The sequence below is a fragment of the Hyperolius riggenbachi genome, chromosome 10 (genome assembly GCF_040937935.1).
Source record: "Hyperolius riggenbachi isolate aHypRig1 chromosome 10, aHypRig1.pri, whole genome shotgun sequence".
NCBI lineage: Eukaryota > Metazoa > Chordata > Amphibia > Anura > Hyperoliidae > Hyperolius > Hyperolius riggenbachi.
In genome coordinates, this window is record NC_090655.1 from 163259520 (window position 1) to 163276134 (window position 16615).

Consider the following 16615-nt stretch of genomic DNA (forward strand, 5'->3'; position numbering starts at 1 on the left):
CAAGCATGCTGGTATGCAGGTATTGTGACATACATATATGCCTAACTGCCAGTATGTCATATTTGGGGTTTGATGTATTATAATGGTGGTAAATGAGCAATACAGGTTTTGTTTACATATGCAAATGTGAATTGATTTGAATCCCGGTGAGGTGTGGCTTGTAATTTTGGCGACTGCTTATAAGGCGAATGGTTTATTTGTTCACTGTCACCATTCTGTTCATGTTGCCTTGACAAAGGGGACCCCACGGGGCCCAGAAACGAATCGTTGGTCGTTTGAATGGAACATTGTCACATTGTCTGAATAAAAAACTTGGAAGTTTATCCTGTGAGTGTGCGGACCCTTTTGGATTTGATTGCATGGGAACTGCAGTTCTATCAAACTTACAGTTAATTGCGATAACAATTGTTTTTTTTAGACACCAAAGTGTGTAACAGGGAGGGCAGATTGGTTACTAAATTATTTGTTAATCTCACTAATCGCAATTCTATGTTACACTTTAATAGCTTTTACCCCAGGCATGTCATGATGAATATTCCAGGAGGTCAATTTGAAAGATTGGAAAGACTCATTGCAGATTTTGCCAGTTATGAAAGTATAGTCCAACAGATGGTTAACATATTTGTGGCATGGGCATACCCCGGTAGGGTCATCTCAGATTAATTGCAGAGGCGACGCCTGAGAAAAAGTTGTGGAGTCAAAAGAGGGGGAGGATACCCTTTGTCTCAACTTACAGTACAGTAAGTAATGAGGTGGAAAAAACTATTAGACGACATTGAAGCATCTTGGGTGACTCACTTCCTAGGGTCCCAGAGTTCCCTCAACCTCCTATTTTTCATATAAACGTGCACCCTCACTCAGGTCTCGCCTTGTTTGCTTTGATGTGCCCCCCCGGGGTACCCCCACAGACCAAAGGAACATTTCCGTGCCGTGGTTGACACCTGTGCCATAATATCAAAAGGGGAGGATTTTTTGTTTACCCTACCAGCGAGTATAGGTTTAGGAATAGATATACGTGTGAATTTAAATCGGTACTATATCTATTAAAGTGCCCGTGTGGGAAAGGATATGTAGGGATGACGACGCCACGTCTGAAACTTCGCATATCCTCCCATAAAATCAACCATCAGAAATGGCAATATGGAACTTTCCATTTCAGAACATTTTTCCTCTCATCAACATTCTGTCAGTCAGTTGCGAGTTTAAGTTATCAATTCGGTGCCCCTCGATTATAGGGGGGCAGACTGCTTGAAACAGCTTAAGATGAAAGAGGCCAGATGGATCAGGAAGTTGGACACTATACATTCTGGTCTCAATAGAGAATATGATTTGAATTTACATTTTTAGCTGCACTGTTCAGTGTATCTGTTTGCTCTCACCTTTTTCATTATACAGTTTTTATATTGTTTATTTTAGATATTGAATAGTTCCCGATGTGGCCAGATATCTCCTATAGGCTGCGCAAGTATAACCCTTTGTTTATTTAGGTTGCTAGGTGACGAGGAGCAAGAGGAGAGAGCGCCCCCCCCCCCCCCCCTTGCTCTCGTGCGACTGCGATAGTGCGGGGGTAAGCACTTGCTGGAGCAAGTGTAAGAAAGGAGGTTGCTAGTCGACCACCTCTGTCCCATGTGTAGGTTTATACGTGATCGGATAGCCGCGCTGACTTTATGGAGGGAGTGGATTGCTATGCGAACCCTTTTTCTCCTCCTCATAGTAGAGAGGGATATGACGTGTATTTGTGTATACACGTAATCAGACAGCCGCACTATGGATTCTTGAATGCGTGGAGCGCATCTAGCTTGTGGAGAGGACTGGAAATGTTGGGGATACAGCTATACACAGCTGGTAAGTTATCAGTTTGACACACAGTATATTTAGTTTATTTGATGTCAATTACAAGACTTATGTTGACAAATAAGTTATACTGTGGCTGGTGACCTATTGGAGTGGAGGGGCGGCTCTTTGGAAGTGTACCTGCAGGTCTCCCATCAGGTCCGTTGGTCTGCAGGAAGCTATTTAAGGGAGTATATGAGTATTTATGTGAGTATGGAGTATATAAGCTAAGTTGTGCTGACATGTTTTTATTTCTGGGTGGCTCGTAAAAGGGCTAAAGGTCCTGAAACAGTGGGCTGTAGCTGCCGATAGCACAAATGTTTTAGTGTGGGTCGGAGACTTTCTGTCGCGCTGCGCAACGTTCAAAACATACAGCAATGGAGAGCATAGATATAGGAGCATTTCAACATACTTTGCAATCAGGACAATCAGTGACAAGTACAGATACATACAATTGATGTGTAGTATGAATTACATCAACACTGAAAGATTTTAAATTTGATAAACTGCTCAGAAACAGGAAACAAAAGGGCTCTGCCCTTGCAAGCTAACAATCTACACGGTAATGGGGTTGAGACATTAGGGGAGTAGATAAAGGAGTTAGCAGATGAGGCAGTGAACTTCTAGCTATAGCCATAGCAAATTATAAGCTTGGCTCAATAGGACTTGAGTGTACATTTAAAAAAAAATGTCAAGGCTTGCAGCATGTCGGATAGGCTGTGGGAGATAGTTCCAAAGGAGAGGTGACACTCCTGAGGATTCCTGGGTACCAGAGTGAGAGGAGGTGACCAAGCTGGACAACAAGAGGGTCTCTTGGGGAGGAGCAAAGGTTCAAGGAAGGATGATATCTGGAGATTAATAAGGAAATGTATGAGGTGATAACCTAAGTTCAGCTTTGTATGATAGTATTAGGAGTCCAAACTGAATGCTTTGGGTGAAGGGGATATATTTAACCATAAATAAAGCCAAAGCTGTTTTGGAGTTGCCATAATAACAATGTTAAAGAGAGCCCGAGGTGGGTTTCACAAATCCATACAGTCTGCATACAATGCCCAGCCTCTGTTGGTTGCTATATTATCTCTCCCCAGCCACCCCACCCCCTTCGCTCTACTGTGCCCCCCAAAGTAAACCGCCGTGCTAGCGACACAGCGTGTCGCCAGCAGGCTGTTTACATGTATACTGTCATTCTCGCTGCTCCCCCTCCTCCTCAATGTCGCCGCTCCCATGCGGAGACACAGACATAGATTTGTTTAAAATCCCTAAACATGCACCACTGGAGTGTGAAGATCTCCACAATCATGCCCACGATGGACCCCAAATTTGAACATGAGGAGGATCCCGAGATAGGTTCAACATATTTTAGGAACTAGCGGTGATCGGAGGACTCAATTCACCTGCTTCCAGGCAGCTCAAGATTATACAAAATGCCCGCTGCTGCACAGTCTCCAAAAACCATTGTTCAGCTGCTGCAGTGCCCACAGGCCAAGAGTCTTGATGTGAAGGTCACTAGCAGCACAGTTAGAAGTTGATATTTGAAGAAGAGGAAGAGGGCGAGAGCCGAGGAAGAAGGGCAGGCAATTGATCAGGGAACATTCCCTGGATAGGTAAGGAAATATCTGTTCAGCTAATGGTTGTCACTGGGGCGATTGATGCTGCATAATTGCTACTACTGACTACTACTTAGAGGGGGGATTCTGGCTAATTGGGGTGAGGTGGTTGTCACACACACCCTAGTGGATATGCTTTCCAATCTATTTCAACACACACCATCCAACCTAATCCCAGCTAATGGTTGTCACTGGGGTGATTGATGCTGCATAATTGCTACTACTGACTACTTAGAGGGGGGATTCTGGCTAATTGGGGTGAGGTGGTTGTCACACACCCCCTAGTGGATATGCTTTCCAATCTATTTCAACACACACCATCCAACCTCGTGGATGTAATCAGTGCACTGAAACAGCTGGAATTGGGCAGAAGACAGGCTGGAAGGAAGCGTGCGAGCTACAGAAACACAAACTACACACTATTTCAGAAAAAGGGCTGACACCACCTCTATAAAAAGGACAGGGGACCTACTCTAACTGATTCTAAACCTGTGAATAAAAATTGTTAAAACACTTTAGCTCTGGCTAAACAATACAATACTTCAGGGTAGCGAATCTTCAGGAAGGCTAGTATTCTTTCTATTTGGTTGAAAGCAGGTTTGCAGCTGAGAAACTGTCTTGAAGCGGTTAATTGTAAATGGGGAATAGATTGTGAGCTCCAGTGAGCACAGTAAGTGACATGACTATGTGCCCTGTAAAGTGCTGAAGATGTCAGTGCTACATAAATAAATAATAATAGTTCCAAATGCTACTGGTTCCCCTGAAGTGTGCTCCGAGAGTAAAGTACATTATTGTGCACATTGTTCCGCAAGCAGCAGGGTTGGTCAGAGAGACAGTGGGAATGGGAGCATGAGCAGGTGGTGAGGGCAAGTAGAGAAAGATAATCTACATACTTACCACAATGACCCAGGAAGATGGATCCGGTGATTCCTCCCTCATGAGGAGCTTCCAGTGATTCATCTTCCTGCCAGCGGGTATGCATGATGTCATGCGACATTACACGACAGGCGCAAATGAGAAATCAAGCCACGGCAGATCTGGTCCACAGTGGCAGTCATTTATCAGCGCGCAACGCTAAGCGAGGTTTACATGATCGTGTGCCTGTGCCCCACGTCATGACATTGTGTAAATGACCGCTCGTTGCAACAAAAAAAAAAAAAAAAAAAGAAAGAAAGAAAGAAAGAAAGAAAGAAAGAAAGAAAGAAAGAAAGAAAGAAAGAAAGAAAGAAAGAAAGAAAAATAAAACGCTGGTCGTCAGGAAAATCGGAAAAGTCCTGAGGTGGGTACATAGCATCAGAAAGAGGGTAAACAGACAGCATTGATGGAAATACATTATTATACCAGCCTCAATTAGAAGTAGTGATGAATATAATTGCACACATTACTTACATGTCCACTAGCATTCTTTGAGCTTTAGATGCTTGCCCTCCAATTCACTCACTCACAGTGAAAGCCAAAACCTGCATCCCTGTTCCCATTTTGCATTTCAAACACTGTCCTTGTGAATTCAGTGAGAGGTGTGTGTTCCAGAGAGGGGAGACAGAGGTTCGTACTGCTGGGTAGCTTATAATGGCATTCACAGTGCCTGACTATTCTAGTATAGCAGAGGACTGCCTGCGAAGTTTACCATGCTTCAGCTTGGAACAAAATGCTTCCTGTTTGTTAGTCCCGCTCTGCAGATTCCTCCAGCAGCATTTGGAGGTAGGGCGCTGTACTGTGAATAGAGAATGTCTACAAAGCTTTGTATAAATCCTTATCAGTGGCTGAACAGATGCAGTCATTAGAACAATTGTGAGAGCAGAAAATGTTTTCTCTATGTACCTTAGTGGTCACTCAGGACTGGGAAAATATTTCTTTTTTCCTAATCAACTCAGTGTTTTGAAACACCTCTGGAGGGGGCCGGCTGACAACAGCTATAAACCAGACCTTCTGCTTAGGGAAAGTCTATACATCTGAACTCTGAATGATTCTTTATCAGTGGCTAACAGCAGCATTAGAACAGTTGTGAAGAGAGCAGAATTTTTTCCCCCTGGACTGACAGTAATTTACTTCGCCGTTCCCCACCATTGCTTGCGCTCCAAGTCACCGCCTGGACTGTCTATGGGTTAAGGTGCCTCTGGGTGTAACCCTCCACCTTTGTTTTCCGTCAGTGTGCTGGCTTTGCTGACTACTGATGTTGGGATTGTTGAATCCAGTCACAAAGCATTTACTGTTCCTCTGAAGAGCTAGGAGTGTGGACTTTCCACTACTTTTGCTGAAATAGTGCCCACATAGAGATACAAATAACGTTTTTCTAATTCAATAGTTTTACTGAATCTATTGCTTATGCAAAGTTTTTAAAATCATTTTCTACATGACACGCATTTTGATCGCTTTTGATTACATAGCAACATTTAAACAGGTATTATGGATGTTCGACTTACGAATGTGGCCTGCAGTCACAACACCGCAACGCATTGCGATAAAGGCAGCAGGAATGAGACCAGGGACAGCCTCCCTGAACCTCTGAGAACTTGGAGAGCTGCATGAACCGCTCCGGCGTGGGACATTGTCGTAGGTTAGAACATGGCATGGGAGGAACGGAAGGAGGTACAGAGGATGTAAGGAGGCAAAGAGGGAGGACAGAAGGATGGGAGGATGTACTGAGGGGGCAAATGGGTCAGAAAGGGGCATATGGAGACAGTAGGGGACATTGGAGGCACAGGGGGACTGAGCAGGCACAGAGGGGGACACTGAAGGTACGGATGAATGTCACAGAATGAAAGAGGTGGCTTAGAGGGGGCACTAGAGGCACAGAGGAGGTAAAGGGGACAGAAGTAGCACAATGTTTCGACTTTCGTATAAATTCAGCTTAAAGTGGACATGAACTCTTGCACAGGACAGAAGGAAAACAGAGAAATGCACCCTGTATGTATTAAGAGAGTTTAGCCTATCTAATCCCCCCTTATCTGTGACTAATCACCACTGTAATATGATCTCTTCAGCTGTGTCAGCTCTGGAATCTCCTTTGCCACAACAAAGCTGCTAATTGGCAAACATAGGATGTTAAAGAGACTCCGTAACAAAAATTGCATCCTGTTTTTTATCATCCTACAAGTTCCAAAAGCTATTCTAATATGTTCTGGCTTACTGCAGCACTTTCTGCTATCACAGTCTCTGACAGGGAAAAGATACATTGATTTATTACAGACTTGTCAGCCTGTGTCTGGAAGGCTGCCAAGTTCTTCAATGTTGTGGTTCTGCTATGAACTCCCCCTTCCAGGCCCTTCTATGCACACTGCCTGTGTATTATTTAGATTAGGGCAGCTTCTCTCTTCTCTCATCTTTTACAAGCTGTATAAATCGTCCTCTGAGCTGGCTGGGCTTTCACATACTGAGGAAATTCAGACAAGGGCAAAGCTGTTTGCAGGAAGAAGCGAGCAGCCTGAAACTTTAGTGCATGAGAGATACAGGGGGAAAGAAACACACAATGATCTCTTGAGATTCAAAAGGAAGGGTGTATACAGCCTGCTTGTGTATGAATGTATTTTCTATGTGTGGACATACTGTACATCAACCTACTTCCTGTTTTGGTGGCCATTTTGTTTGTTTATAAACAAACTTTTTAAAACTGTTTTTAACCACTTTTAATGCGGCGGGGAGCGGCGAAATTGTGACAGAGGGTAATAGGAGATGTCCCCTAACGCACTGGTATGTTTACTTTTGTGCGATTTTAACAATACAGATTTTCTTTAACAATCTGTCTGCTTCCTTGAAAGCAGGAAATAGGGTGCTATAGCGTTATGGTACCATGAATTAAGTGGCACTACCAGATCCCCAATAAGCAAATATACACAAATCTGATCTCATGATCTGTCTACCCAAATCAATGTTTCACAATTAATAGCAGCCAATAGAGTAATCTCAAAATTATTTAAGTGCAACACTCACTGGGAACAACACCTTAAAATAACCACTAGATGGTATCTTACTCCCAGGAAAATTGCATTACTTACTCCTATGACACCATTATGTAGACAATGCTCTTCTCAAATTGGAACATTAGTTCATATGCTATGGGACTGACCTGCACTGCTCATGCGCCGACTGGCCGAACTTACGGGAGCCATAGCGGATGATACAGAAGGCGGAGGATAGCAGCAAGGGGTAATCAGGCTAAAGTGGGCTGCAGGAAGCCCAAATGTATGTATACATTTTTTCTTTCATGTCATCTCAGGTACACTTTAAGTCATAAGAAGGACAAGCAGCTAGTAGGTCCAAACCTTATTGCTTTTCACAGAAAAATTTTATATCTTCAGAAAGAAGCAAACAAAATTATATGTAAAAGGATCGTCTTTGTGATGGAAACCTATAGCTTTTGCTTGCAAATGTGTTCCGATAAAACCATGACCACATACTACAGATTTGACACACAGGAAATATAAATTGAAAACAGCTGCATTTTGCAGACTTACCCAGAATATGATGTTGTAGCTAAACAGCAGGTACTTGTAACAGCAGCTAACCTCTGCTGTGGTATAACGATAATAGTGCATCTTAACAGTAGGGAGGCTAAAAAAATAAAAATAAATAAAGAGTGTGAATTAAAACTCATGTACCCAATAATTAAATCAGAAAAACAATATTAGTGCTTTAGGTCACCAAACAATTTGCCCAGCGATAAAGTACCATTTCTGAAGGCTTCAGAGCTTATACTGAATCTCAATGCTAATCATACAGGTCTTCAACGTGAACTTGAGAACCTCTAGACTCTAGAGGATATTGACCCTTCTCTGACATGGCACCACCCTGCTCTCTGGCTTGGTGCCCAACAGCTGTGTTAAAATAAGGAAGTATGTGTGGAAAACAGAGCAAGAGCTGCACAATAATGGATTGTGTCACTATAGCTTCCAGGAGGTACACCAAGCCATGCAAAGAAGAAATGTGAACAGCAGTGGGATCATCTGCCCATCATTCCTGGAAACCTAAACTAATTTTTCTTCTAATTTTTCAAGGTTTATTAAAACCCAACCCATCCAGACTTAAATTGTAACGGAGATGGTACACTTGGGCTTCCCTCTATGTCCTCTTTGTACACACGATTGACTAAAGTTGGCTAAGGTGGCTGATAACGACTGCCTCAGCCGACAAACAAGCCCCTATCTGTTTTACTTTTCTCTTGAGTTTTCTGACGGGAGATATGTTTACACCTTAGCAATGAAATACACTTTTAGGGCCTGTACACACTACTGCGCTTGCACTGCATTTTTAAAATCTACTACTGCGCCAGCGCGGGTCACAAGGTCTCCCCAACGTCATCAGGACGGTACTGCAAAGGCGCAGTAGTTCAGTGGCCTTCTGTCTCCTAATTTTCAGTAAGAAGTGTGAGGATATATGTGGTGATGATGATATGTACGGTAATATGCAGAACATAGCAGACCTATTGTATCGCGTGGAAGCCATATTTTTCATTTTTTCTATCTGCTGTGTATCTTTCAGAGGTGTATGTATGTAATGGCAGCTGGCTTCAGGGTAATTGGACCCCTGGCAGATGGAAGTGTGCTAATGTGAGTTCTGTATGTAAATTAAATCTGCATTCAGTATCCAGCAGGAGAGCTACCACTGTCTGCCTCTAATTAGGAAACCCTTAATCAGACAGTTGCCTGACCACTTTGAAGCCTATACAGGCTACCCTTTGGTCTGAATAGGAGAGCAGGAAATGCTAAATTGGTTTGCTATAGCCCCTGGCAAGGAGATGGCTGATTAGGCTAATAGCAGCCATGTCCTTACCTTTGATCTGCTATGAAATACTGTCTCAGATGTGTATTTTGCTTGGGCAATTGTCACCTGTCACCTGAAGTAGGGAAGTCTTTTTGATGTGTGTGCTAAATTACAATTTTACCTGTGGAAATTAGATCTATGGGGAGAAAGGAAATCTCTGCAAAGATCAAAAGTGGGACAGGAAAAACCTTTGAAGTTTGCATATCACAGCAAAAAAGGATATGACAAACGTTCTGTGCAAACCTTCAGAGGCAGGTTGAATTTTTACCCCCAGGCCACAAATGGGCCTATAAGAACCCGAACAGGACCTTCACAACTTGTAGTTCTTTGGAGATAGCAAGACACTAGGACTATCCTAGTCTGACCAGCAACCGCGTTCACTTCGCAACAACGCTCAGATCTATATGCTGGTAACATTGATTCCCATTTTAATTTCTGCAAACTGTCTTGTTGTGTATCTTTGTAACTTTTATCTTTGTCATTTTTACTTTTTGTAAATATTTTGTATATATTTTCTGCATTGTTCCACTTTTTTTTTCTTGAATATTAAATCTTTATTTAATAAGTTTGACTTCTGATGTACTAAACTAGCTCATAGCCTAGAAAGAGACTGCAGTGTAATTTACGTTACAAGTTTAGTGCCTGATTGTGCCTTGCTACTGTACGATTGTATTGTGTGTGTGGCGTTCCCGTGTTTGGCCTAAGCGCAAAGTTGACCCAAATACGAAAACGCGGACTGCATGCAGATCACTCGACAGCAGAGTGGGAATCGTGGAAGTGTCTAGCAGCAGCTAGTGGTGACAATGAGAAGTGGTTTGAGGGGCGACAGTCTTGTTGTAGCTTGAATAAGGCTGCTCCCCGCTTGATCTGGTCAAACCCGCAGTCGGGAACCGTATCTGCAGGCGTGCCGCGGGGCCGGTTCCTGACAAGAAGTTGCTTCCCTCTATTCATTTTACTATTCATAGCTTCAGTTTAATTCCACATTTCATTACTCCATATAAAACTTTTTAGCATGTCTTCTGTCTCCTAATTTTCTATGCCTTAAAGCAGCAGGGTCAGTCATACTATGCCAGGGAAAAAAAAAAGAAAAAAAAAAAGGTAGAGCTACTTACTGGTAGTAGTGTTTCGGCAAATCCTCTATGACAGCTCCACCTGAGATTATCATTGATCCCCTCCTCTATGGAAACACATGCAGATGTCAATTAATTAAACAAATTAGCTCCCACTACATAGCCAGTTACCTCCTGTGCTTCCCCAGTTCTAAAAAAAAGAGTACTTAGCTCATCCCTTATTCTCATAGCATGTTATTATATTCATTTAAACATATACAACTTAAGCAGAAATAGGGCTGGGAACTAAGGCAGCTGTCCTGGAGGATTCGCCGAAACACTACTACCAGTAAGTAGCTCGGCCTTTCTCTCATCATCCTCTAGGACAGCTCCACCTGAGACCAGCGAGAAACCGTTACCTTAGGGTGGGATAACTTCCTGGAGCACTTTGCGACCAAACGCCTGATCCTGGCTGGAGAGTAATTCGACTCGGTAATGCTTCACAAATGTTGAGTGTCCTGACCATGTTGCCGCCTTACATATCTGGTCTAGTGAAGCTCCCGATCTCTCTGCCCAAGAGGTTGCCAAGGATCTAGTCGAGTGTGCTCTAATATCTGAGGGTGTATTACTGCCTGAGTTCTTTTAGGCTGGTTTCACACCAGGACGTTGCGTTTTAGGGGACGTTATGGTCGCATAACGTGCCCCTAACGCAACGCCTAGTGCTCCCTGCTTTGGACGTCAGAGTGAGCCGCGTTGTGCAGCTCACTCTGGCGTCCGTGATGCCGTGATGCGCACTCTTGGACGCATGCGGCATCACGTGGTCCCGCCGGCCAATCGCCGCACAGAGCGGCCGCTCCAGGAAATAAACACTGCACGTCACTGAGTGCAGTGAATATTAATTAGCCATGTGCCTGGCTGCTCTCCGCTCCTCCCCAACGTTACTGAGCATGTGCAAACAGTCTAACGCGGCTCTGCCGCTTACAAAGTACTGCATGCAGTATGTTATATTATGGCGCAGCGTTACAATGTAACGCAACGTGGGCACTGTGAACAGCCCATTGATTTTTCATTGCTGTGCGGTGGGGTGCGTTACAGGCTGCTCTAACGTGCGCCTGTAACGTCCCACTGTGAAACCAGCCTAAAGCTAACAATCACCTATGGAAAGCTGTATCTACCTTGAGTAATATGTTGGATCAGGTTTGAAGACTGTGACGCCGGGCGACGCCCAGTCGGCCAAAAAGCAATTGCGGCCGGTTAGCGACACAAATCGTTAAACCAAGATTTGATGTGTAGTATCCCTCTGCCTAGGAACAGCTGGGGGATTTGTCTTAGCTGAGTAAAAGCCTGGGGGGAGGTGTTAATTAGCTTGGACATATTCCCTGTGGAAGGCAGAATAACAGGGAGGCATTAATTCCCTTTTCTGTTCTGGGAACCAGGTGACACTTAGATGTTAATTAGCCAGAGGTGTAAAACATCAAAAGCTTGTTCAGCTAGAACGAAGCTTCCCCCAGGAGCTAGCAAAGAGCTCACTCTGCCTTTTGGGAAAAGACAGGATGAGCTCACGGCAGGGGACCAGCCTACCCAGCCAAACCGTCTCCTTGGTTTAAAATGGTGATGCATGTGATGTATGGTTTCTGCTTATTAAAGAAAAAAACGAGTATCCCCCAGAGGTGGGAGGAATGTATTCGGATTCGTTAAAATTGGACCAACGTCTCGGTATACAAATCATAATCATACCTCGTTCGGTTAAGGAGTTATGGACCCCTCGGTAACCGTACGCCCTAACACCCACATCCAGGGTATCATATTAATCGGTAGGTTCTGGGGATCGAGAATATGTAATTATTATTTGTGTGCCGGCTGCGTAGGTCGGTCTAGGGAAATGTCAGTATTATGGGGCTGATGAAAACCCCTGCCCAGATGTGATTACCATAGTCCGACTCTGGAAGCCCGCATCTGAGCTCAGCTCCATTAAAAGTGAATGAGCTGCCTGGGCAATTTAGTTCTCCAATTTCACCTATATGAGAACATTCTGCTGCCAGCCAGAGGACACATGGTTGGCGGCCATCTTGCTGAACGCTGAACTTTACTCTGTAACAAAGAACTTTGCAGAACTTGAAACCGTTTTGCTTGGACTTGATGATTTTCCCACAAAAGGACATATTTCCACAAACCCTAAGTATTTTCTCCCTTTTATTTTTCATACTGGCTATTACTGTTTTAATAATTGTTGATTTTAATAATTGTCTGTATATATTAATTATTTATATTGCTGTGAATAAAAGACTTCCTCCAAGTCATTCACTGTTCCGCTACCCTGCTTATCAGCCGCACAACTGAACCAGACTTCTGAAGAGACGCTACTCTTGTATTGTGGTTAACTAGTCAGAATAGAGTGTGTTTAACCGTTTTATTTGCAGGACTAGTCAGTCAACGGGCTCCTCTGTCCCATGGTACCAGAGGTGGTGGCAGATACCCTGAACTAGTGTTTAAAGTTGTAATCACCCATATCTCACAGGCTCCCTTCTGGTTTGTCTGCGGCCCATTCCCAACCGTTCCTACGCATTGACTGCGACCAGAGTTTGCACGATCCGTGCGCTGGCACAGTTTGGAAGGCCATTTGCGGTCTGACCACTAAGGGCTCCTGTGACAGTGTTTGGCAGCGGTTGGGACCTGTGTTGTGCTGAAAGTATCTAAGATAGCGCTAGCGCTATCCAGAAACAAACTAATTCGTTGGTGTAGCTGGAAGGCAATATATTTTTTATTTATACAGAGAGACTGTGTAGCCAGTACCCCTCCCCAAAAGTTTTATTTTATTTGGCATGGAAATGTCCGGGAACTACCAGCAAATATGCGTGGCCGACCTGCAAACTCTTTGCCAAACGAGAGGCATTGATGTCGGCCGCAAGAAACACCAGGACCTGATAGCAGACTTGTCCAGATGGGATACCCAGCAACTGCGGGAGCCGGGAGTGTCCGCTGAAGTGGATACCAGCCCATCTGACCCAAATCGAGGGGAACCAGAGACTGAGAATCCTGACCGTACAGAGGTTGTGCATCCTGAGGGCCCTGCATTAACGGCTACGCAGGAGGCTGTCAGTGTGGTCCCCAATCCCAGAGTTTCTGAAAATACTCGCCCGAAACTGGCCATGGGTGCTGACCCGGTCCCCAATCCCAGAGTTTCTGAAAATACTCGCCCGGAACTGGCCAGTACTGTCCATGGGTGCTGACCCGGTAATGCATCAGGCATTACGAAAGCTGATGGAGACTGACCTGGACAAGTACCTGCAGTACATGGCGGAGCAAAAGCGAAAGGAACGGGAGCGGCAAGCTGCTGCAGCTGCAGAACGCCACGCGGGATGCCGCTGAGCGGGAACGCCAACGACAGCATGAGCTAAACCTGGCAAAAGTGCACCAGGCCAGCCGGGATTCACCGCCCAGCCTCCCTGCAGAAGGAGCTGCACCACCCATAAGTGCAAAATTTAAATTTGCTAATATTGAAAAAGACACTGACATTGACTTGTTTCTGCGGTCTTTTGAAAAAGCATGCCGTCAGTATCGTCTGTCTGAAGACCAGTGGGCCAGACATCTGACACCTTTGCTGCGCTACAAAGCGCTTGATGCCTTCGCAGAATTGCCTGCGGAGAAGGATAATGATTATGCTGCTATAAAAGACGCTATCATTACTAAGTACCAGCTGACGCCAGAAGCCTATCGAAAAAGTCTTCTGATTCGTACCGAGATGTGGTCAGCAGCTTGCTCACCACACTCCGCCAGTGGACTCTAGGCCTCACCAAAGGGGCTTATGATGTCCTGGAAGACTTGATAGTCCTGGAACAATTTCTGAACATTTGCCCTGCTGATGTACGACAGTTTGTGCTAGAGCGCAAGCCTGCGTCAGCAACTGTCACTGCAGACCTTGCTGAGACTTTTGCAACTACCCGGGTGCCTGATGCACGCAGAGCTGTCCCATCCAGCTGGAGAGGAGGTCAGCCCAATGCCCAGGCAGACTCTCCTGCCCCTGTGAGCCGTCAGCCACAGAGGTCACCCAGCGCAGCTGCTGCACCCAGGCCTGCAGCCCCTGGAGAGGTCACCTGTCACTACTGCCACAAGACGGGACACATGAAATTCACCTGTCCGGAGCGGAGGCAGACCACCCCAACACCTGGACCACCTGCACCTCGCCCGCGGCAGACACCACCCGCCAGTGTACCCCAACCAGGAGCCGCATCCAACATGATGTTTGCCACGGGGGCAGGGAACTCCCCCATCACAAGCAATCACCAGCTGGTTACTGTGAATGACCAGCTTGTCAGTGGTTTCCGTGACACCAGAGCAGATGTCACTCTGGTGCGTGCACACCTTGTCCCCGCAGAGGCCATCATTCCTGACCAGTACCTCACCCTCACTGGAGTGGGGGGCACTCTTTCTCACATCCCCCAAGCTCGGGTGTCCATCGACTGGGGGGTGGAAGTTCAAGAGAAGGTTGTTGGGATCCTGGACCAACTGCCGGTCCCTGTTTTGCTGGGGACCGACTTGGGCATGCTGGTGTCGTACTATGAACCTGCACCAAGCCCTGTGGAATGCCAGGACGGAGACGAGCTCTCTGCCCACACCCAGGTACTTTGCACCCAGGGGCAAGAACAGGGGGGAGGTGGGTTGAACGTGCCCAGTTCAAGGGTACCTGTGTTTGATGTACAAACTGTCTGTGATGAAAATGTTCCTGTTACTGTTATTAATGCTTGTAACAATGATGTAGGTAATGCCAATATGTGCCATTCTGAAGGTATACCTGTGCTAGCGGTAACACGCAGCCGTACTGCTCAGAACCTGAGCTCAGAACAGGTGGAGGAGGTTCCGGCCTCCTCCCCCTCCTCTGACCACAGGGATGGTACCCTTCAGCCACTAACCTCATATGTCACGGGCCAGCTGGCTGAGAGTGAGAGTGCTGCGTTTGTGCAAGCACTCCAGACTGACCCTAGCCTTGAGGCCCTCAGAAGACAGGCTTCTGAGCCCCTCACAGACGAGGCTACATTAAAGGTATACTGGGAAGGTGGGAAGTTGTACAGTGAGCCTGTACACCCCACCGAAGGTGAAATGAGGATGGGTACCAAGTTGCTTGTGGTACCTAGTGCCTTCCGGGGGCATGTGCTGCAGTCCGCACATGACATTCCCCTGGCCGGGCACTTGGGGATCCACAGGACGCTTGATCGTATCCAGGGACATTTCTACTGGCCTTGAATGCGGATAGATGTGACGAACTACTGCCGCTCATGTACCATTTGCCAAAAGGTAAAGAGGGCTGGGAATCCCCGCAAAGCTCCCTTGTGTCCACTGCCAATCATAGGTGAGCCCTTTCACAGAGTGGCAGTCGACATAATTGGACCGTTGCCCACTCCCAGCAGCAGTGGCAAAAGGTACATCCTGACGGTGGTGGATTACGCCACCCGCTATCCTGAGGCCATGGCACTTTCCTCCCTGAGGGCGGACAAGGTAGCCGACGCGCTACTTAACATTTTCTCCCGAGTCGGGTTCCCTGCGGAGTTGCTCTCTGATCAGGGAACCCAGTTTATGTCCGGACTCATGGAGGCCCTGTGCAAAAAGATACAGATGACGCACATTGTCTCCAGTACCTACCACCCGCAGATCAATGGACTGTGTGAAAGGTTCAACGGGTCGCTGAAGCAAATGCTGACCACGTTTGTTGAGTCGCAAGGTGGGGACTGGGAACGATATCTGCCTCATCTGTTGTTTGCATACAGGGAGGTGCCGCAGGAATCTACCGGGTTCTCTCCGTTCGAGCTCCTGTATGGTAGGAATGTCCGAGGACCCCTACAATTGATGTGGGATACGTGGGAGGGCAAGGGGGACCCCACAGATGTCTCTGTAGTGGATTATGTTCTCAGGTTCAGGGACAAGATGGAGTCCCTCACGGAAATGGTAACGGAAAACATGGCCCAGGCTCAGGCCAAACAAAAACTCTGGTATGACCGCACTGCTGGAGAGAGGTCATTTGAAGTAGGTGACCAAGTGTATGCCCTTCTTCCAGTGAGGCAGAACAAGCTGCAAGCGGCCTGGGAGGGACCCTACACTATAGTGCAACGGTTAAACCCTCTGACATATCTGGTGAACATGGGAGGCAGGAAACAGAAAAGCTTTCATGTCAACATGCTGAAGGCCCACCATGACAGGACCAAGTATGTGCTGCCAGTGAGCAGCTAATTAGAGCAGGGAGAGGCAGACCCCGTTAGACCTGCTGGCTGACACACGAGATGTGGACAGCGACCTAAGCGTCAACCCACAACTCTCCACGTCCCAGCAAGAGCAGTTGCAGGAGGTGCTGGGTCCGTACCAGCACACCTTCTC

The 16615-nt window shown here is 46.2% G+C and overlaps 1 protein-coding gene across 6 annotated transcripts in view; it reads right to left on the reverse strand.

The window, feature by feature from the left end:
• TSPAN14 (tetraspanin 14) overlaps positions 1–16615 on the reverse strand; it is a 276364-nt gene that overhangs the window by 152513 nt on the left and 107236 nt on the right. For 3 of the 6 annotated variants that reach the window (XM_068255103.1, XM_068255099.1, XM_068255098.1), the window contains exons 1-2: positions 10313–10331; positions 7895–7991 (exon numbers count right to left, since the gene is read on the reverse strand). In XM_068255103.1, the coding sequence (XP_068111204.1) occupies positions 7895–7975 (81 nt within the window). In that variant the 5' untranslated portion in view covers positions 7976–7991; positions 10313–10331. Of the gene's footprint in view, positions 1–7894; positions 7992–10312; positions 10332–16615 lie in introns of those variants that run through there. The other 3 variants (XM_068255101.1, XM_068255102.1, XM_068255100.1) reach the window with 1 other exon arrangement.